The 22,500-nt window shown below is 39.4% G+C and overlaps 2 protein-coding genes across 2 annotated transcripts in view; one reads left to right on the forward strand and one right to left on the reverse strand.

Moving 5' to 3' along the window:
- LOC137996224 (uncharacterized) overlaps window positions 1-8,944 on the reverse strand; it is an 18,688-nt gene extending 9,744 nt beyond the window's left edge. The window contains exons 1-9 of the mRNA XM_068841643.1: window positions 8,937-8,944; window positions 8,122-8,300; window positions 7,358-7,453; window positions 5,057-5,322; window positions 3,393-3,509; window positions 2,985-3,184; window positions 2,856-2,895; window positions 2,312-2,425; window positions 1,600-1,725 (exon numbers count right to left, since the gene is read on the reverse strand). Of these exons, the coding sequence (XP_068697744.1) occupies window positions 1,600-1,725; window positions 2,312-2,425; window positions 2,856-2,895; window positions 2,985-3,184; window positions 3,393-3,509; window positions 5,057-5,322; window positions 7,358-7,453; window positions 8,122-8,300; window positions 8,937-8,944 (1,146 nt within the window). The remainder of the gene's footprint in view (window positions 1-1,599; window positions 1,726-2,311; window positions 2,426-2,855; window positions 2,896-2,984; window positions 3,185-3,392; window positions 3,510-5,056; window positions 5,323-7,357; window positions 7,454-8,121; window positions 8,301-8,936) is intronic.
- A 677-nt stretch (window positions 8,945-9,621) lies between these two features.
- Window positions 9,622-18,748, forward strand: LOC137996225 (uncharacterized). Its single transcript, XM_068841644.1, has 16 exons — window positions 9,622-9,703; window positions 10,070-10,259; window positions 10,602-10,833; window positions 11,442-11,624; window positions 12,120-12,233; window positions 12,715-12,837; window positions 13,188-13,284; window positions 13,842-14,060; window positions 14,365-14,735; window positions 14,851-15,018; window positions 15,326-15,436; window positions 15,524-15,640; window positions 15,972-16,080; window positions 16,784-17,121; window positions 17,764-17,899; window positions 18,741-18,748. Exons 1-16 carry the CDS (start codon window positions 9,634-9,636, stop codon window positions 18,746-18,748), a joined length of 2,586 nt encoding a protein of 861 aa, XP_068697745.1. The 5' UTR covers window positions 9,622-9,633.
- Window positions 18,749-22,500: the final 3,752 nt, after the last annotated feature.

Here is a 22,500-nt window from a genome sequence, read left to right on the forward strand (position 1 = left end):
CGTCAGGCACAGCCTGACTTCTTCGGGGACTTAACTGATTTCACTTCACTATCACTTAACTCCTCGTCTAAAAATTATTTGCCGGTCAGATCTCCCAAGATCCGGCAAATGTACTTTGTTCAGCTGGCCCTTGCATAACAAAAATTGTCTACAAGAGCTATCGAAGGCAGCTTTCATGCAGCAATTATAATTTTTCTTCCGAGAAAAACGTAAATTCTGGATAGGAACTCGTCATTTTTTTCGCATTTCGCGCGCTAAATCTCTTACTCTTCTTTGTACCTGATCGAATGTCGAACCAAAAGCCTCACTTCAGTGTGCTCTAAAGCAAACACCGCTGACACGTGGGCTCAACTGTAGTAACAGCTATTGTGAATCGCATGCATTTTCCCGCGTTCAGAGACTGCTTCATGTTTTAATTTGCGTCATGATAGACCAATTCGGCTAACTCAATGTTGTGCCCAATTCAAATCCTCTGGGAATAAAACGTTTTGTTCCAAGAATTTCCATATCATTTAAATATGAATGCTTCATTGTCATGGAAATTCAACACACAAAGAATCTCAACCCCGAGAGATTGAATTGGGTACAACATTGAGTTAACCGAATTGGTCTATTGGTTAACTTGTTGGTGCGCGTCTTCTTTTTTTTTTTTTTTTAGTATAGGCGGTTTTCACGTAACGTCAACGCCGCCATATAAGTGAACGAGAAAAAAAGATCTCTCATTAGCTACTTTTCAAGGCTCGGTCAAACGGCTTCATCAACCTAAACTGATTATAGCGTAATGTGAAGTGCTAAGTATCTACCCCATATGAACCATGTGAGCGTTAGCCCTACTGATGGAAATGCGCCCACACAAGGACAGAGAAAATCTCTGACCTGGGTGGGAATTGAACCCACGACCTTCGGGTTAGATCACCGCTGCTCTACCGACTGAGCTACAAGGTCAGACGGGAGCAGGCCGTGGGAACTGAAGATGTTAAAGTCACGGCAATTCACATGCACAAGTACAAAGAAAGGTTACGTTTTTACAAACGTTGGTCGTGGGTTTAATTCCCATCTTGGTCAGAGTTTTTCTCTGTCCTTGTGTGGGCCCATTTCCATCAGTAGGGCTAACGCTCACATGGTTCATATGGGGTACAACACTAGCACTTCACATTACACTCTAATCAGTTAAGTCTGTTTAAATATAAGTGCTACACGGCCAACGTTTGTAAAAACGTAACCTTTCCTTGCATTTCGACCTTTGCTAATGCTGTACGACGGGGTGGAAAAATCGTGATAGACTTACGATAGTGCAAAGTTATATTTTAATAACAATGTGAGCATACAAATGCGAACCTTTCATTTTCTATTTTTACTCTGAAACCGCGCGAACAAATTATGGGATATAAAAATGGGGTATTCTCCCACCTTGTACGACGTGAACGAGGTCATGGAATAATTGGGACTTTGCGATATTGTAAAGTTATATTTTAAGGTGACGTTTTCGTCCTCGTTGCTGTCACGGTCATAGCTCTCTCAAAGTCCATATTTGCCACTAGCTTCAGTTGAAATTTATCTTCAACCGGCGCTTGGCTCTAATCTGTCTGTCATACCTACCTCGATCCACGAGGTGATCGCGTTATTATCTGGATTGATGTACAACGCGTTTGTCCTGATCCATTTGTGACTCGGACTGAGCAGAAGTACAGGGGTTTGGTAGAAGGGCGATTGGAATTTCACATCCTACAACAAATGAACAGTAGAGACAAAGGCAAAATTACTACACCACTGTGCGAGCCGAGGGTTGAGGAAAGCGCTTTGTCAATGGACCATTGGTTCACGACCCAACTTTGCATGGGATTCAAATTTAGTCTAGCTTTAGCTTTTTGCGTGTAAACGGATATAGCGCCAAACAATTTTCTCTTCCAGCAAGTATCCTTATCATAGCTTAGCTGAGCATTGCACATTAGACTACTTTGCGCTTACTTCGGCCCGGCTCCAAGCGTGTATTTTTTTTTTTTTTAACAAGAATTCCGTTCTTTTTTCATTTCTGTGCCTTTGAATAAACACATTGTTTGGCTCAGGGTTGTTTGGGCATCAGACGACCGGGAATAAAGAAAACCCACGTATCACGTGCAATAGCAAAGGGTATGGAACTCCCGCTTTTGAAATCTGGCCTTGTGAAATGGTATACTGTAAATGCTACATGCTCTTCTCAATCGCTCTTTTCAGGGCGGGGTAAGAGGGAGTCCCGGAACAGGGCTAATTTCGACTGATGACTAAGAAAATCGTGACATGAACAACAACAAAAAAGAAACAAGAAAATTACCTGGCAAAAACTGTATTGCGTTTTCCTCTCTGGAGGTTCCTCGTTTTCAAACTCAATCATTGATTTTTCGGGCATTTTCCAGCCTTTTGGAGTCGTCACAAACGCAATCCATTGCTGGAAGTTGAAAAAAAACGTTTCATCTAATATCAGCGTAACGGGTTGTTACAGTATTAAAACAAAGCTTGCCTTAGTTTTTTTTTTTCCAAAAAAATGAGTGGAAATGTGCTTAGAAATGAAGTCACAATTATATTTCCGACAAATTATTAAGGACATCTGCGCTTGATTGACTTTTGCTAATGATACGCCCCTCCAGACCATTATGGGACCCAACGACCAGGGAAGAGGCTCATTTGAACGCTTCCAGCAAATTAAAAATTAGTATCTGTTTTGCGGAGAATTTAATTTAAGGACAGATCAGACTTCAATTTGAAGCGAATGTCAACTGAAAGGCGCGTTATGAAACTAAAGCCTTTTATTTCACTGGTGCCAATAACAACTGGCGCCAAAACGCCTGAAAGAGCCAATCATGACGTATGGCAGTTACGTGCGTCCAGTGAAAAGGGCGGGAAATGGCAAGCGAGCAACTAAAATGGGCATGCAAATTTCAAAGCAATCATTTCCGAGTAGTGAATTCAAAACGAGAGCAAGCAAAGCCAATCGCCTGAATTTCTACAGATATTCAATTATAAACTGTTTTAAAGTTCTTACCACGACAACACCCTTGTGCCCACCACTAAAATTAGTTAATTCGCGCAGGAAAATTTTGAAGCCCGCACCGCTGACGTCTTCCGTCCAAATCGAAGCCGCGCTTTTCCTGTCCCGCGGGTGTTGATGAATTGGAGTGACGAAAACTTCTGGCACTCTGTAGAGATTCTAAATGAAATACGTAAAATAAAAAAAAAGAATCATCTCAAGAAAGAACAGGAAAGTTTGGGGGGAAGTTGAAGAAAATATAAAACGGTAAAACATTGAATTGAAAGTGAGCTCGACTCCGAAGAAATAGGATAGAGATAGAGTGGGAAACTTTCGACAGCCAAAGGGCCTCAGGCTATACTGTTTGCGATGGAAAAGACTCACTTACCGAAGGGAAAATAATATCAACATGTGAACTTCCAGTTGTCCAAAATGGAATCTCAATAATTCCTGCAGCAGAGCCAGTTGGTTGACCTCGAAACGCCAGCCAATGAACGTTGACCACCTGAGGGATATAAAAGTGCAAAATGTCCCAAACACCAAGTCCAGAAATCAACTTTAAATCAAGTCATGTACGGGACTACGTGGTGAACGCAGGAAATCCATTAGTCGCGTGGTAAGAGGTTTCTATATCTGTATATTCGTCCGGGTGCAAACTTCCCCCAGAATTTATGGCCCATTTTTGCTTATGTGCCCGCAAACACCACACTGAGCAGTTTGATACATTTCGCCAAGGCAGCCATATTTTCTGGAGAGAATAGGACAGACCACAACTATGGAGTGCTCTTTGCAAAAAATGCATAGCTTCCTTACAACGTTCCATATACAGTAGTTAAATGAAAAAGGGTTTAAGAAGCGGTCTATGGCTAAAAGCCTTTATGACCTCATCCCACAAGACAGTATAGAGCTTGGTTATTTGGAGACCCACGATCCTCCTATATTTCAATGGTCGACCGACTGATATGAGCGGTTACTATACAAAGTTTCACTAAAGTAAATTATGTCTTGTCAGTGAAAGACAAAACCCTTAATATTTTCACACGTGGAATTTTCCATAATCTCCAAGACAGGTGTGTTCTTTGACATTCAACATCTTGCAATGAATGACCTGCGATCACTAGAGCCCAGTACATAACTATGAATTTCTAGTTTCTAAGGAAACTGTGGTGCTGCGTCGGTGGGAGAATGAAACAGGAAAATTTGGTTTCGTCATACGTGTTGATAAAGGTCGAATTACCACCCTGAACAATTCGGAAAGCTGACGTTTCGAACGTTTGATAAAACCAAACTTTACATAATAATGACGATTGCATTCCTCGACGACCCTTATGAAAAAGCTGTATTTTAGATCTAGCGAATCCTCGTGATACCAATTAGCATGTGAAACATCCCAATATCTGATTTGCTAAATTATGTCTATAAAGCGGTGCCACTGCTTTAAAAAAAGCCAGTAGAGCAAATCGGCCAACTCAATGTTGTATACCCAATTCAAACACTTTTGGCATAAAACGTTTTGTTCCAGGTATTTCCATATCATTTCAATGTGAATGCTACATTATAATGCAAATGCAATACACAAAGAATCCTATACGTGGGAGATTTGAATTGGAAAGGAAAGGAAAGGAAAGGAACTTTATTCAAGTGTCTAATCGATTTAGCGCTGGAGCACTAATTGGGGACAGTGTAAAGTGAAATTACCAATCAACAAAAATTAAGTCAAATGTTGGTTTTTGTGGAGAGGGGAAACCGGAGTACTCGGAGAAAACCTCTCGGTGCAGAGTAGAGAACCAACAAACTCAACCCACATATGACGCCGAAACTGGGAATCGAACCCGGGCCACATTGGTGGGAGGCGAGGGCTCTCACCACTGCGCCATCCCTAAAATAACAAACAAAGAGTTAGCCGATTTGGTCTATTGATTGATATTTTTCCAATTGATATTATACGGATTGTATTTTCCACTGCAAGTAAAAACAAGTCGAACTTAGTTACTTCTTTGTTGCCTTCGTCGATGCATTAACTGCATTTTGGAACTCGTGTTACTAGCTTACCCGAGCGTCACCCGATGGTCCCGAAGTTTCCACACAAGCTGAAAACCCAGTTGAATTCACCCACTGGAGCCAAACTGTCACGGCTTGGTGCAAGGAACGAGTCATAGCACTGGATCGAGATGGCGCAAGCTGAACGAAGACATCATCTCCACCGAACGGCTCGACGAATACTTCTGAATTGCATTTGTACGCTTTGCCTTCGGGGATTTCAAACGTTGCCTTCCCATAGAGGGGATATGAGAAATATAAAGCTTCCGGAGGCTCCACTGAAAGAAAACAGATTATTATAAGTTGAAGTCAGAAAAGACGATTGCACGACAGAAAAACTGAGCATTTTGATCATCATATGTCGGCTCTTGCGGATCATGTTATATCAACTGGTCACAGTTTAAAATAAGATCATTGTGAAATTTTAGCGAAAGGGCGATCCCACACTCAAAATAAAGAAGACACTGTTGATGAAAGATTTAAGCCCACCATAAATGAATATGTCAGCAGCGAAAAGCTGTGTGTTTATTGATTTTTTTTTTCACCTCTATTGTTACTTAATAGTTAATGCTTAATAAGTTGGTGAACTCCAATTTTGTATTAACCGTCACTTCTGAAGATGTATGCAGAAGCTTACGAAACGTCAAGTAAAAGATATTTTCAAAGGATGCGTTCATATCTGGTGTTTGTCACCGCTGGTTGTGTGTTATTTCTGACAAGACAACCCTTTTTGGGCCGCTTTACACGATCCCCGGCTGGGCACCAACCCGGGTCAGTTTAGCGTCGAATTTTACGTTTACACAAGCCTGGGCTGGGTGAAGGTTGGGTCGATCTCGGCTGACTCGGGTCAGTTCCTCTTTCACTCGGTTAAAAGAGCTGATAACGACTTTTCAGTGAGGAAAATAACGGACGAACCATGCAATCATCAGAATCATCAACTTGTGTTGACGTTATCAGCCATTTTACCAATGTTATTGTAGTTTCGCAATAAGATGTTCAGTCATTGAGTGATTCTACTGCCAAGTTGACGTTCTTTTTTCCACACATTCTTCATGCCCATTCGCCTCTGCCATTTTGCTACAGGCTGCGCATGGGCAACAACGCTGAACCGCTAAAAGGGTGACGTTCAAACGATCCCGGATCAGATGGGCCAGTGTTTACATGAAGAAATTGAAGAAATTTCAACCCTTCTAGCCGGGTCAACCTGAGTCTCGAGAAGGGTTACCCGAGAAGGGCTACCCAGCAAGGGGGGTTGACCCGGCTTGACTGCTGTTTTCATGTTAACGTTAACCCTAACCCTAACCCTAGACTTAAGTTAGGGCGACGTAACTTGGGGCGACAAGGCGATGGGGCGACACAACCTGACACCCTTTGAAGTATGAGGTGACGCCCAAGGTCCTTTGACGTTATGTTTCAAACTCCGATTATCGATCCTTCCCGTTGGACTTCATTGATGTTTTCATTCCCAGCTGGCGTTTTCGGACCCTTTAATCTAACAATTCAGCGATGGATTTTGCAAAGATTCGGTTTTTAGAAAAAAAAAAAAGGGTAAGAAGGTTTTCTTAAAATTTGAGAAGAGAGACTTGTTCCTCTTTTTGAATTTTGCTCTAGACTTTCATATACCGGACTAAAATGACGAATACAAAAGAACCATTGATATTCCGATAAGGAGTCGCTGATTAGGTATTGTTATATTCGTTTTGTTCTTTTGTTTAACGGACATTAATTATTTCGGATCCGGTATAGACCTTATTCCAAAATGGCCGTCATTTAAATATTTTTTTGTTTTTATTCAAATTAGCCCTTGATGCCTCGTTCTTGAGCGGAAAATTCAAGAGAATATTTTGGGTTAGGCGGCATCAAGGTCTAATTTGAATGAAAAAAGGCGGCCATTTTGGAATGAGGTGTATATGAAAGACCAGCCCAAATGATCTAACTCTCGAGGGAATGAAGTGCGTCTCGCCAAATCTTTTTTTTTTTTTTGGTGCTGAAAGGCATTATTTTTCTTGTCGAGTAAGTTAGAACCCATCTTCTAAAGCCAAAATTTGAACTCTAATTTTAATGTCGCCCTTTTTAAACAGAAAGCAAAGTTGTCGATAATTAAAGTTCCAGATATAAATGAGCCCGCCCCCTGTTTTGATTATCAAGTGGCCCGCATCTCAAAAACCATTCCCGCCTAGATCAGCTCCGCATGAAAATGTAGTTCCCACCGCGTCGCTTTCGAGGAACTACAAAGGCGATATCTCGTGGGTGCTCCCCGACAAGAAAAATTGCAAATTTGAATTTCCTCGTCTGTCTCGTCTCTTTACATACCTATAAAATCCACTCCCGTACTTTCCTTCGGGATCGACAGTAACAAAATAATTAAAATCGCCAACATGATAAGCACCACAAGCAAAACAAAAAGACCTAAGCAAAGAAAAAAAATTAAATTGTTAAAGTTTCGTCCATTAGGAAACAAAGCGCAAATACGTTACGAGTGTTGGAAGTATGTTGTCGTCGATAAAAGACGTGTGTTTGGCAAAACACAATATTTGGTTGTTTTTTTTTTCCTGTAAACTTGAATGAAAACGGGTTCTTTTCGTCCCAAATTTATCTCTTGACAGTGATTACAAAGGCAACTCGACTACAAAATTCCGGAGCATTAAATTGCAAGTGGATAACGTGCCCGGGTTAATCATAAAATCGATTAATTTCAATGGTGGTCGGAAAAGGCCAGGTACAAGTTTTAAGTTGCTCCAGACCTTATTCCTGTTGTGGTGTACACAATTTCACAAAAAATTTCATTGTGTTACAATAAGTGCAAATGAGGATAAAAAAAGGCCAAAACTGCATTCATTGCCTGAGATTTCCTTGTGGTCAAGACAAGGTATCAATTTTTGTGTCCAACCCTTACTGTTTCAAATACATTTAGAATAATTCCACGAAAAACGGACGTTATGTTTCGTGGGTGAGCGTGTGGAGTAATAGCAATCCCCAGTTCTACTTTCAATTTCTTTGCCATGATCTGCAAAGGATAAACACCTCGGGGCACTTCAAATTAAATTGAGAGCGAGCTAGGGAACGCATTAGATCACCTTTGAGCCTTCTTTGAAAACTTGATTCCTGATAGCGTCCTTCTTTTTCTTCTTCGTCCGATTGGCTCTCGTCACTTTCGTTCCCGTCGTCGTAAAATGGAAATAATGCGCTCAAAAGCAATGCTTCTCTAGTTTCGTATTCGTCAGGGGAGCCTTCTTCTTGCGTCGAGGCAACAACACTGCAAAAAGTATCACGTCACGAGAAGAAATTCAGTTTCACAATATGAATGATCAGTGAATTAAAGCAAACATTGAACTGAACAATTCGGAAAATTATATTACTGCCGTGGGAGAATTCTACAATCACCTAGACTGTTTTGTTTACCCGAAGCTATATTATGATTCTTCTGTGGTATTCACCATTTGGAACTTTGAATTTCATACCAAGGGGATTAAAAAACGCTGGCCTTTTTGTTTGCTTGACAAGATCCTCGCATGTGCATTTCACAGACCGGTGCGAAGAACACCGGACATAATAATGTCAGTGCAGCATTGTCATTGCATTGTTTTTCTGTGACAGTAGCTCATTTTATTATTATTTGCACGGAAATCGTTTGCCGCTTTCTCACACTGAAAAACGTCGCCAGACTCCGTGTGAAAAAATAACTGAAGACGCAGACGACGCTGAACAAAAGGCAAGAAAATCAAGAAACAATAAGAACGCAAAAAGACAATGCCCCGCGAACAAAAGTTATGCAAGCAAAACCGGAGCCGCACGCGAGGCAATTCACCGAAATTGCCGTTGTTAAAACGAGCGTAGCAGATGCGAAACAAAAGACAAAAGACAAAAAACGAAATCAGTAAAATTTACGTACCGTCTCATTTGCCGTTGTGTCTCTCAATGTGATTTCTATTTGTCCTTACTCTGGCTGGTCATGAGCATTTTTGTCTTCATATTTTGCGAGGCAACGCGGTCGATGGGCTGGGGCCCAGGACTTCAATTGCGTTGAAGTCCAAGTCCGACGCGGAACGCCCAGACTACGCTTACATACATGCAGTGCACTAGCTGGCTTTACAGTGTAGTGATGCGTCTCTCCCCAGTTTGCATCTACTGTCTATTGTGCTTGCATTTATTAAATTGCCCCTGAAAAGTCACTATTCTTCTGTAATTTTTTGTTTCATTAGGGAAAAATATGTCATCCTAATCTATGGTGTTAAAACTGTTACACTTTGTTTGGTATTCTCAGTAAAAAGATAAGAAAAAAATAACTACTTTAATTTATTACAATTGTATCAAAAAAATTCCACGCTCTATGTCATATGAATAAACGAATTTCACACGTAACTGTTAAAAACTGCACGCTTGTCAAACACTGCATGGTTTGCCACCCTGCGACCAGATTTGTTGATTCAAAATTTGCATTATGCAACCACACGCATTTGACACCTTTCCATTCGAGTGACGTTTCCTCAGGTGTTTTTTTTTTAGCTAACATTCCAGTATTTAAAAAGGCTGTGACTGTTTCTTGTCTACACTTTGTGTCAGTGTTGATTACGAGTTCTGCAGTAACTATGGATGTGATACATCTGGCTCTCGGAGTTTTCATTTTGGGTTCTGTCTTCTGTGTTGGAACATTTGCAGGTTTATCAATGTTTCTACGCTTAAATTTGATTTTATCAATTCTAACCAGGCGGTTTTAAGGCTTATTGAACGCGAAGTCATCCAAAGCATTCTTGTTGCAGTCTACACTTTCTTCTTGGGATAACAAACTGGGAAAGAAAAGGAAACTCGAGTAAGAATTCCGAATCATTGCAGAGTTGTCTGATCGTCCAAATTTATTTATTTACCAAGAAATCTTGAAGGGATCCTAAAATCAAAGGTTTTTTACATGGTATGCTTTTGATGAACTGGTCGTTCAAATTGATCCATTCTTCGCTCGAAGCTGTGATCAGCTCAGTATCAGTCTTCTTTTTAATTGTCAAAATGATGGTATGGTATGTGTTTCAGCAACTACTTCTCCTGGCGGAATGATATTCGGATCTGGTGAGGTAACGGTTGCTAACAACGAAGATTACAAATGCCAAGTTTTCCGATTTACCGCTCCGTTTGCTTCTGGTGATGTAAAGATTCAGATGACTATAGCTTCTGAGAAATACACTGCGTCAGTTCCGTGGGCCGAGGATGTAACAACATCGGGGTAAGCGATGTACAGTACACTAAATAAAAGCGACATTTTTAATTCTGGGTCGTAGTGAGACTGGGCTGAGATAAAACCACTACAATGGCTTTCCATGCATTTATTCTGAATTTACGCAGGATAATCATGACCGAACCTTGAACGATGGCCAAACTTCGGCCACATTTTAGAAAATATATCAAAGGTATAAAAGTAACTTGTCTGAAGTTCTGTAGAAAAACCTGATCACCTTTTTTTGCCAACGAAATGTGAAGACATTTATAAAGCGCACAGCCTGCGCACGTGCAGATCGTTTTTCATCTGCTAGGTTCAATGCTGATTATTTCCTTTGCTGCATTTCAGATTCAAAGCCTGTGTGGCTACCACTTCAGCAATTTCTCCAAGTGGCCGAACAATAAATTTCCAGTGGATTGCTTATCAGAATGTTAGAAGTGACGATGGTTTTTCTAATAGACGACTCATCCCGCTTTATACATCGGGAACAAAATGTATCGACCAAAAATACGAAAAGGTCAGTTTTTCTCAGTTCTATTACTTAATTATTAATTTTAATGACCACGACGAGAAACTTCATGCATGCATCTTCACTTAACTAAAGTTGCCAAACGTTTTTCTTGTTTTCTTACTTGTTGAAAGTATAATGAAACAAACGAACATGTAGCTATATGGAAATTGTGTCGTGTGCGACCAGTCCCACAATGGTGTCAGTTCATTAAAAGAAAAAAAAATGAACAATTTGGATAACTCGCCAAAAAAAAAAAAGATAAGAAATGTTGCTAAACATCAAAAGCTTCTCAAATTCTCTTTTAATATTATATATCATAAAATCAAACCATCCACGAGTTAGGTAGCCTGAATTCGGGGACTGCCGAAGAGGAATATTTTTGCATAAGAGAAACGTATTGAGCTAAATATCCTATATAAACGTAAAATTATCAAATCCTAGACTGAAGGCAACGACAGATATTGTCCTGATCTAAAATATTATTGAACTTAGAATTCCTTTTTTTATTTCAATCATCGTAATCTTTTTTGTCGGGTAGGGAAGGAATATTTCGGAATATTAATATTGTTAGAACACAAATTGACTAATAGATCAGAATACGTTCCCCTTTTTAAGCCTGAAAAACAAATTTTAGCTGAACGAGATGTGAACCCTGCATCCCCGATTTCTTGTTTTAGGTGTACTCGGAGGTTCCACATGTATTCGTAACAGCTGTCCACAAAGTAGACCCCGAAAATCCTAAAACTGAAAACAAACACGATGCGGCGATCGTTTGGGCAGAGGACGTAACATACCAGGGTTTCAGAGCATGCGTGAGAGAGTTGAAGAACTTTGACGGGATTCACAGACTCGTCCAAGTCGTGAGTGATTGCCACAGCAACAAATACTTTCTTTTTACCGCATTAAAATGTAGTGGGTAGATACAAGAAACAAATCGCTTTTTTTTAGTAATCGTTTTTATCATGATCAAAATCAACCTTGCTAATGTTGGATCTTGTCATTCTGAACTGAACAGAGTCGAGATTATTACAAGACATCCGAAAATTCTGAATTGATTAACTACAGGTTTAACCAAGAAGCTTAAGAAATTTACGTCATTTTACCGTCTGGAAAAAAGTCCCGGACACGAATGGCAAGAGATCATGAAGGAGGAAGAAACGTCGAGTTTTAGTCAGAAAAGACCGTTAGCTCGGCATCTTCCTCGCTGCCATGATCCATTCAACAGAGATGCGTGCCTTGCACTTTTTTTTTTTCAACAGTAGCTTTAGTAAAACCCATTAACAATAGCATAAATGATTGTAAAAGCTTATTTAGGCGTAAATGGCTTGAAATCTTGATGTTCTCTCACACTGCAGGACATTTTAGTGCTGTTCAGTAGACCCAATACATGGAACACCCCTCTGAGCTCTGACGTATACTTTCCTAACACCAACCCTCCAATAAAAGCCGAAGGATACAGTTACTGCAAGGTACTGATTGATAATGATAACGCAATTCTCGGTTAAATTCAAACGATACTCAACAGATTAGCAGGGCTAAAGCTTCAGATTCAACGCACATCTGTGACTTGTCAGCTCAAAAGCTTCCTGCGAGCGTTAAAGGTAAAGCTATTGTCCATTCATCTTTATCTCGCGCAGTGGAAGCAATTATAATTCTTTGATTGCACCTTACGGCCATGTTCGTGGAAAGAACAATAGCGAAAAAGTCTTTTCATAATTTTGAGTCCATTATGAAAAACTTGTGTAGATTTTTCTATTTTGGCACCAACGTGGCCGTTTGATCACGTCCGTACAATCAAAGAATTAAAACTTTAATAAACATCTTGACTACTTTCCTACTTTACGATTGGGCAAGAACAAATGGCTCCCCCAAATCCACTTCAGTTTTCAATGAGCCGGGCCAAGTAATAGTTTCTTCACTAAGACTAACCTTGTGCGAAAAATCTTTCAGACAGTGAAATTTGATCAAGAATTTTACAGTCCTCCGACCATGATCACAACTGCTGAGCACTACAAAGACAACATTAAAGCAACTATCGACGCTGACAACAACGCCATTCAGGAATGGGTTAGGGTAAGAAAAAATAAAGCTACTAGTCGTCCTCAAAATAATCTATGGTTGCGTTTTCGTTCAACTTCGCCCGAAAGTGACTCACTATGATGCCAGACATGCGTCAATATCACTTAACTTTTACTTTTCCATGTAAAGAACGCTTCATACGACTACAAAGCCCTAAAATATAGGCGTAGAGAATAAACCTTATTCGTGCGGCTGCCATATTGGCCATAGACAATAGATTTCGTACCCAGAGCCTGGAGTTGAAGTTTCGGTGAGCAAAAACAAAGTTTCAGTCATTAGTGCCGCCATGTGATTTTTTTAAAGACCTATTTACTCCTTTTTAAAACTTAAATTGTTCCTTTTAGAACGTCACCAGTACAGATTTTGAGGTTTGCTTGAAAGATATCCAGCGGTATGACGCGCTTCACGACCCAATCACTGTCAACTACATCACTGCCGGATGTAAGTATAGGATGAACGAATTGACGTCATTTGCTTTGATTACCAACAGTCTCACTTTCGTCCCTACGTTATTCGAGCACGAGGAGGAGAAAAATGGCCGCGCAAAATTTCGCGCGGCTATTTTTCTCGTGCCAGTCTCAGGACCAAGGAAAAAAAAATTGACTTGCGTAGCAATTTGAAGAAAATTTGCATATCTCTTCGCGTTTCCCCAACAGTTACTTGTGTAAAACGAAATTAAAAGCCCACATCGTTTCAATTGACTTTTAAGACTGTATGATTGTTTTAAAAATCGCGAGATTAAATTTAATTTAATTTGAAAATTAGCCAAAGTCGTTAAAAGATCGTCTCTTTCGTTATCATTCAGCGCTTTTGTCTGGTCTGATATTTATTCATGTTTTTCAAAATATAAGATTATTGGCAACGATCACATCTATTAAAAAGATGCCGGGGCTTAAGGCCACGAGCTCGTGGGTACTTCCTCCGTCGTCCGTATTATCAATTAATACCCAACGCATTCTTCTCCGGTAATTACCAAAACTGTTACACTTTACTTGCAGATTATCACCCATGTAACGAAGTCACTTGCCCATATTACGGAGTATGCAAGGCGATAAGTGCAACCAATCATTCGTGTGTCTGCATTCCATGTGCTACAAATGAATCTGAGCCCCTCTGCGACAACAACGGATACACTCATCAAAGTCTCTGCCAATACAAATACAAAGTCTGTAAAGACAAAGAAGAGCCTGGAATCAAGCATTATGGAGGCTGTAAACGTGAGTGCTGCCATTGCAATTTAAAGATGGTTCATACCCAGTAAGATAACCACTTAAGAAAAAAAAACACTCGATTAATCGCACCTGTATGTCAAACTGAGTACTTCACAATTGCATCCATCTTTATCCTTTATCTTTTATCGTTATCGAGGAACATTCCCTTAAGTTTATAACTTGAAATGAAATTTAGCCCCCCAACGATTAGCAGTGACTTTAAGTCTCTTGTCCAAAGTTTTAACAGCACAAAAACCTTGTGTTAAAAACAGTAATAATATCAATGCTCTCCTTTGCTCTTGATTTCCAGCATTTGTCATTCAGAGAGGTCGCGTTGCGCTTTATCTCGACACCGTTGACGTTAAATGCAGATTCGTTCAATTTAAGACGAGTTTCGTGTCCAGCCGTGGATTAGTTTACGTACTCACATCCATTAATTACTTCAACTACACCGGAAGCTTCATACACGATGCTGCGGTGGCCTGGGTCGAAAATGTCAAATTCACATCGTTTGACGTGTGTGTACTAAAGGCGGGAAGAAATGACCGCCTAACACCAGATGGTGGGCTCACATTCGTCGACTACATGGCTTTCCAAGAAGCACCGATAAACGCAGTGGCTGGACTAACAACCATGACAGACTGGTGGGACGGAACCAATTGCAAGAGCGTATCATTCTCGGTTAGTCACAGAAAGAAACAAGACATCGAACTTCAAGTCTTCTGTTATAAACATCTTAATTTTGAGAAAATTCTTCTCTCCCTATCCTTTACCTTTTTCAAAATTCTTATTTCAGAAAAGCTTTGCTTCTACGCCTTACGTACTGGTAACAGCCCAACACGCGCGACCTGACATAACACACGATGCAGCCTCTGTGTGGGTGGAAGACATTCAAGTAAACACATTTAAGGTGTGTTTACGCGAGATGCAGAACTTCGATGGACAACACAAGAAAATTAGCGTGGTAAGTAATGCTGTCGTTTGGCCCGCTCGCATAAATTAGATCAGAAAAATTAAAACAAGAAACTTCGCCAACTCAACATTACTAAAAGTCATTACGGAAAATGAACGTTCGTTCAGTTCCTACAAATCCAAGCCTCAAGTTTTAAGTTCATTCCACAATTTCTCTTGAAGGTTTCCCTGGTGGTATGTTCTCAATCAACAGTGTCAATCTAGACATGACTCAGTCCCTTTTCACCATGTATTTATTGCTCTCATATAAATACTAATTTATCTGCGGATGTTCCCGACGCCTTTTCTTAACCTTGCAGAACTGGTTTGCCTATAAAGATCTGCCAAACAACCTTCTTTCTCAACAACACAAACTCGCATTCCTCAATGACTTTAAGCCCCGTCTTCAAGATCACAACTCTTTTTGCCAGGTAAGACTAAGTTTTCAAACCCTCCTTTACATTCTTTTTACGACATGAATTAAGAGATGCAATCATTGTGACAACTTTTTATTTCAGACTTTACAATTCCCAGAAGCTTATTATTCTGTCCCGACAATCATTGTGTCTGCCGCCCATAAGAAAACTGCTCTTACCATGCCCCCTGAGTACAACAGCATTGTGACCTGGGTGGAGGTACGTCAATAGCAAAATCTAGAATTAATCCTTCAGCAGTGGCCAAACCAGACAATTATTTCCCACAAAAATATTTCGACGGCATAACAACTTACAAAGCCCGACCCATGAAAGCAGATTCGACCTCACCGCCTCCTCAAATTGTACTGTGCATTTACAGTCAGTAAAACTAAGGAACCCCACGAGAGCAGCGGAAAATGTACATAAATAATGTCCACGAAGCCTAAAAACAATATCGCATTAAATTAAAAAAAAAAACTTTTTTGTAAGCCCAACTTTCGGTCGCGTGCCAGCTATCAACATTAATGCGAAAATATCATCAATTTTTCAGCAAATCAACACTTTCAACTGCTCTGTTTGCATGAAAGAACTAAACAACCTCGTCGCTGGTTATGACGCGGATGGCTATGATCCTGTTGACGTATCGATGTTGGTAATCGGTGAGTAAATGTTATTCCTGTTTGCCGATATTACTAAAACGCTTTCCAAATATCCTCCTAAGTGATCAGTGTACAGTTCTAGACCTTCTACAAGAAATATTTAAAATTTTCAAAGTCCAGCCATAAAACACGTGACAAACACATTTTTGCACTCGCCAACAATTTCAATTCATCCAGATGTTACATTTTATTTCTTTGCCTTGAATTTCTTTTAACTCTCATTGCTCTTAATCTTCTTACCAATACATTTAGGTCTCTTTGCATTTACTTTCCTAGCACAATAGTTCCAGTTCGAAATGTTCTTTCTCCTTGGTTTAAAATCACCAAAATGTGACAAACCATATTCGCTCCTAATACATTGGAACCAAAAGGTCGAGACAGCAGAAAGCAAATCGTTATCTTTAAGAAAGTTATGACATTTTTTAATTTCGAAGACATGTTTCGATGTTACAAACATCATCGTCAGTTACGCTTTAGGCTCTACATTCTTTCTAACACTCTGTAACTCACTCAAATATGTATTTCTTGTCACTTAATCATATTTAATTATGCAAGTTTCGCCTAGTTGTTATATAAGTCCTAACGGTTTTTCAAATATTTTGTAACTGACGATGATGTTTGTAACATCGAAACATGTGTTCGAAATTAAAAAATGTCATAACTTTCTTAAAGATAACGATTTCCTAATACATTGTTTTTTCAGGAGCTCCCGAACACATGTGTACTGGTGCTACAGCACTTGGAGTTGCCAATCAAAGCATTATTCTCGACAGCCAAATGACCGCCTCGTCTCAACTTTCTCCCAATACCCAAGCCAGTTTTGGTCGCCTTAATGGTAAAAGAGGACTTGGATGGTGCGCAAAAACAGCCAACAGCACCAACGACTGGCTTCAAGTCGATCTGGGTAAAACGTTCCATATTTGCTCCATGTTTGTCCAAGGAGAGGTCAATGGTTCCAGATGGATTACAGACTTCAATCTGCGATACTCCGCCGACGGAAATACTTGGAAAATCCATATGGACACAAATGGAGCCAGAGTGGTAAAAAATTGAATTAAAAGAGCATACGTTTTCTATACCATATTTGGACAATCCTTCTCACGACTGCATGAGGAAGCCTTTTCAATACATTTCATGTATTGCGGTACAAGAGTACCAACTCTACGCGATACGTTGCCCTTGTATGAATGTATATAAAATAGTTAAGAGTGAATCAAATTGGGAAGTGCCTCCGTCTTGATTACCCAAAACAGCTTGCATATCAAGCTGAACCGTAAGTGCATGCAGAAAACATTCCAGCGCACACATATCAACACAACGTTCAGAAAGGGCGAAATTGGCTTAATGTCCTCAAACAAAAAAAGCTTCAATGTCTCACCATTTGCAAGTTTATAAAAAAAAGCAACACATTCTTCTTAAGAAACCCTTAGCGCTGTTTCCATCAAGAAATTCACAAAACCCCTATACTCCTAAGCGGTAGAACTTTGCCTAATACCCTGAAGTTAATCGACTCCTGAATCAAAAGATATGGCGAAGTTTCAGTAAAAACAAACTCCAGTGCAAATTCTCGCTAACCATAAATTTGGTATCTAATAATTGCTCGTACATTTTCAAATCGATCAAGTTTGGTAAATTATGAAACATCCGCCATACTAATCAAAATATTCTCAATTTTACATTAAGGAGTTTCACCGAACGGGCGTCAAGTCAAGCTCTACCATTACAACCCACAAGTTGCCAGTTGCTATCGTCGCCAGATATATTCGCTTTGTTCCAACCAAACAGAAAAACTGGAACTGCTTGAGAATGGAAATCAGTGGTAAGTATAACCAGCAAGAGTTAGCCACGACCTGTTTCGGATCTCGTCAAAGTAAAATAGGTCAACCATTCGTAGTTCATAACCGAGACTGAGGTAGCTACAGCAATCTCAAACTGAGGCCTTGCCGTATTGACCGAGCGAGTGTTTTGTTATCCAAGTTGCACGTGAGAGAATCTTTGTTCACTTCTCTCACCCGTTAAAAGACTGGATGCAACCGTACAGACATATCCGATTTCGCAGCGTATTAAAACAATTTTCTCTCTGGAAACCGTATACGAAATATTCCGCATACGGCTAGCAAATTCGTTGGATACGTGTGGGCGGTACCTAATACTGAAAGTACTAAGATCGTGTTAAATGACTTCAAGATCATGCCCTGTGACAAGGGCTAAAATAGAGTGCTACATTTAAAGAAAATATTTTTTGCATTAACAAATTTTCTGATTGTACCTCGATACAATTAACTAATGAAGGTGTTTCTTTTAAAACAAACCATTCCAAAAAGCAAACCATGTTTAACCATCAGGGAAGGATTAAGGTTTCACAAACGTTGCCCGCCCGTGTAGCACTTATATTTCAACAGACTTGACTGATAAGAGTGTAATATGAAGTGCAAAGTGTCTACCCTCTGTGAGCGTTAGCCCTACTAATGGCAATGAGCCTACACAAGGACAAAAAAACTTCCACCCTGGTCAGCTTCTGTCCTTGTGTGCGTCCATTTCCATTAGTAGGGCTAACGCTCACATGGTTCATATGGGGTAGAAAACTAGCACTTCAAATTACACTCTAATCAGTTAAGTCATATTTTACCATCATTGAACATTTGTTTCTCTTTCCCCAGGTTACTGAATAACTCAAGAATGAAAGTCTGAGCCAAGTATTGCTCTTCTGGTCATTTTTCCATTTTTATGTATTAACCAGGCAAAGCCTTGAACTCAATAAACGGAAAAATTTATATGCCAATGTGTCCTTTAAAGTAGACAGCCTTCCATAAATCTCGTTATGGCTTTGTGCTTTCATCAACTCAACCGGAATTTTCACAACACCCTCTATCAAGGAAAATAAACTGACTTTCTCTCCTAATTAACTGTCCTTTTGAATAACGGATAGATTCTCGCCTTTGTTAACATTATCAAATTTGCGCATCTCGAGATCACTGCATTATGTATACACAAACAGCTTTGCTTGTTACTCATTGCATAATATTTTTCAACCCAACCGGTTTTGCACATGAAACGGCACAGGCGCCCGCGAAAACACCTTAACGCAAATAAAAGAAGTAATGTATCTCAACAACGACCAAAAAGAACAACTCTATATCTTCCGAAGTTGTTACAAAACCGATCGTAGAAATCCTATTTCTTCAAATGATCTTCCGAGTAAAATATCAGCGTGAACGAACTGAACTAAATCAGTAGGGGCCTGGAATTAGTTCCCTTGTGACTGTGATTATTTTTCAATAAGTCATCCCATATCCACATTCCCAATCGGTGAAGTTCATTCATTTAAAATCAATTTGGTTTTGCATTTCTCGGTGGCGACCTTCTATTAACTGTCTTCAGATCCCATGAACTGCCGATGGCTACTACATTTAATGCCCGCCCAGTTAAAAAAGACGATAACTACTACCTCTTCAAACTCTATATAAGACCACTACGATGCGAAGTAATCTTTACGTACGTTTTCTTACCACCCATTTTCAAATTTCTTTCAAAACTAGCGCGTGCAACACACAGGAAGTAAAAATACCTCGTAAAATCGCGCGAACCGGAAATAAAACCTGAGGGAAAAAATTGTCTCTCGAAATTTTGCTCGGGATCTATCTTGATTTTTTGCATGCACGTATCATTCACGTTGGCACTTCAAAAAAAAAAAAAAAAATTCGGGAAAAGTTCTAGTACAATTTTCTGTAACTATAAAACGCTCTTTTCGATATCTTAAATTCCACTAGAAAACTTTGTCATACTCTAAGACTTTAAAGAATTTAGGAATATATCCAACAAACAAATAAAAAACGGAGGTCACCGACTTAAGTTTTTCAGATAATTGTCAAAAACTGAAATTTAGAGGGGCTTTTTGTGGACTAGGCGTTGCAATCGTAACCGATATGACGTCATAAGTGCCCTTAAGGTATTAATAATAATAATAATAATAATAAAAGATTTATACCGCGCCAGTATCCTACTGTTCAAATGCGCCTTACAAAACTTTAAAATTAACGCTTAAAACGGCTAAAATTATAAAAAGCTATTCTAAAAAGAAAAGTTTTTAATCTACTTAAAAAAAAAAGGCACAGACGGAGCGTTTCTAATTTCACACGGCAAAGCATTCCATAATGATGGTGCGCTACAGAGAAAGATCTTGCGCCCGCCATATGTTTTCAAGTTATAGGATGGAGAAACCAGAAGGTGCTTGGATGATGAGCGTAGTTGACGTGATGGAGTGTAAGATGTAAGCAAATCACGAATGTACGACGGTGCCAAATTGTTAAGTGCCTTGTAGGTTATAAGCAAAATCTTAAAAATAATACGTTGATTAACGGGAAGCCAGTGAAGATTAAAAAGAACAGGCGTAATGTGATCATGCTTTGTTGTAAGTGTGAGGAGGCGCGCTGCGGCATTCTGGACGTGTTGTAACTTTTTTATAGTGCAGGCTGGTAGGCCATACAAAAGAGAATTACAGTAATCCAACTTCGAAGATACAAACATATGAACCGGCAATTCAGTAGTGGTCGCTGAAAGATACTTCCTGATACAGCTGATATTTCGCAGGTGATAAAACGAAGATTTGCAAATGTTAGTAACATGATCATTAAAGCAAAAATGGCTATCGAACATAGTGCCGATATTTCTCGCCTTATGCACGGAGTGAATAATTTCACCAGCAACTGAAATTTCGTGAAGGAGTGATCCTGGAAGATGTTTAGCGGAGATCACCAATAATTCAGTCTTGTCTTTATTTAATTTAAGGCGATTAACCATCATCCAATGATTAATTTCATTCACACAGCTCTCGATGTTAGACACAGCTAGATCCCTATCACCCAGTACGGTTGGTTGGAAAGACAAGTATAGCTGTGAGTTATCAGCATAAAAATGATAGCTCAAGTTAAATTTCTTTACGATGTCTGAAAGCGGCGAAGTATAAAGCAAACACAAAATTGGTCCCAAGACAGATCCTTGTGGCACTCCACATTCAAGGTCATGTTTAATAGACGGAATCGACGGAAACATATTGCATGCGATTCGATAAATAAGATTGCAACCATAATAGAGGCTTTCCAGCTATCCCAAATCGTACACGTAAACGAGAAAGGAGAATGGCATGATCAAGTGTGTCGAAGGCAGCAGAAAGGTCTAACAGCAGTAAAAACTACGATTCGACGATTATCAATGGCAGAAAGAATATCATTCAATATTACCCAAAAATAGAGTTGTAAAGATATTTATAGTTTGCCTACACTATAAAATACCCTTCTTTAGCATCTTTCATTGTTTCAAACACTATAGCATCGAAAAACCCTTTCGAGTCTCCTTAAGGTCGCTCTTGCTATGTCATGTGTTAAGTGCGGCTGAACTTTGACATTGTTAGCAGAACACGTTCAACATTATACAACAATGCAGGATGTGCATCTAATATTGCTACACAAGAAGACATATCATCTTAACATTTCGCAAACAAAATGATAGCGTGTTTTTATTTTTAAATCTGACTGATCTTTATGTAAGTCATCAATAATACATGATATCCACAAAACGTCACGTGCATGGGCTTTAAACCAGATAAAACACTCTTTATATAAAGAATAGTAATAACTTAAAGGCCTGGCTTGTTTTTTTCATTCTTTTATTTTTTATTTTTTGAGCGAATGTGAGAATCATAAACACGTATGAAATGAAATGTAGAACCCATTGGGAACTCGGAAAAATCCGACCCCCAGATGGGATTCGGACGTTCTAACCACTGAGCAACTGGAGACTCTATGGTGAGCCAGATTCGATTTTTCCGAGTTCCCAATGGGTTCTACATTTCATAAGTTTTTTTTTTTTTTGTAAACTATACCGATATCTTCCTCTCAAAAATTTGAACCCTTGTTTGGACTCCCGATGAACGCCCTTTTTGTGGAATGATTCTGAAGCGGTTGAAAAAAACTCGCAGCAGGTGTATTATCGGGTCCAAAAACACTCGGCTACCCCTTGTGTTTTCAAACCCAATAAAACACTGCTGCTCGTTTTTTTAAAAGTACATAACAGACGCTGAACCGTTTACAATTTGTTAATTAGCCAACAACGAGACTAAAACTGAAGGTGTTATGTTAACACATTTATTTATTTATTTATTTATTAATTTTTTTATTTTTTATTTACCAATTTCTTCACTCTTAAAAGAGTATTGCAGACTGCTTTAAATTATAATTTTAAAAAAATACAACAATGAATAAAACAAAAACATATTATCAATCAATATTTAAGATTATACAGGGACTGCCTAAATGAACATGGCGAAGTAGATGCTATAATAATTTCTGGTGGGAGATTGTTCCATTGCGCAATTGTCCTAGGGTAAAAGAGTTCTTGTAATAATCACATGTACAGCGTAGC

The sequence above is a fragment of the Montipora foliosa genome, chromosome 3 (assembly GCF_036669935.1).
Source record: "Montipora foliosa isolate CH-2021 chromosome 3, ASM3666993v2, whole genome shotgun sequence".
NCBI lineage: Eukaryota > Metazoa > Cnidaria > Anthozoa > Scleractinia > Acroporidae > Montipora > Montipora foliosa.

Bases quoted from the DNA above. Each gene is read 5' to 3' on its own strand.
- LOC137996225 (XM_068841644.1), top strand. From the start codon at position 9,634: ATGGATGTGATACATCTGGCTCTCGGAGTTTTCATTTTGGGTTCTGTC. The intron at 9,704-10,069 runs GTTTATCAATGT...TATGTGTTTCAG, and splicing joins CTGTGTTGGAACATTTGCAG to CAACTACTTCTCCTGGCGGA. The intron at 16,081-16,783 runs GTGAGTAAATGT...TTGTTTTTTCAG, and splicing joins CGTATCGATGTTGGTAATCG to GAGCTCCCGAACACATGTGT.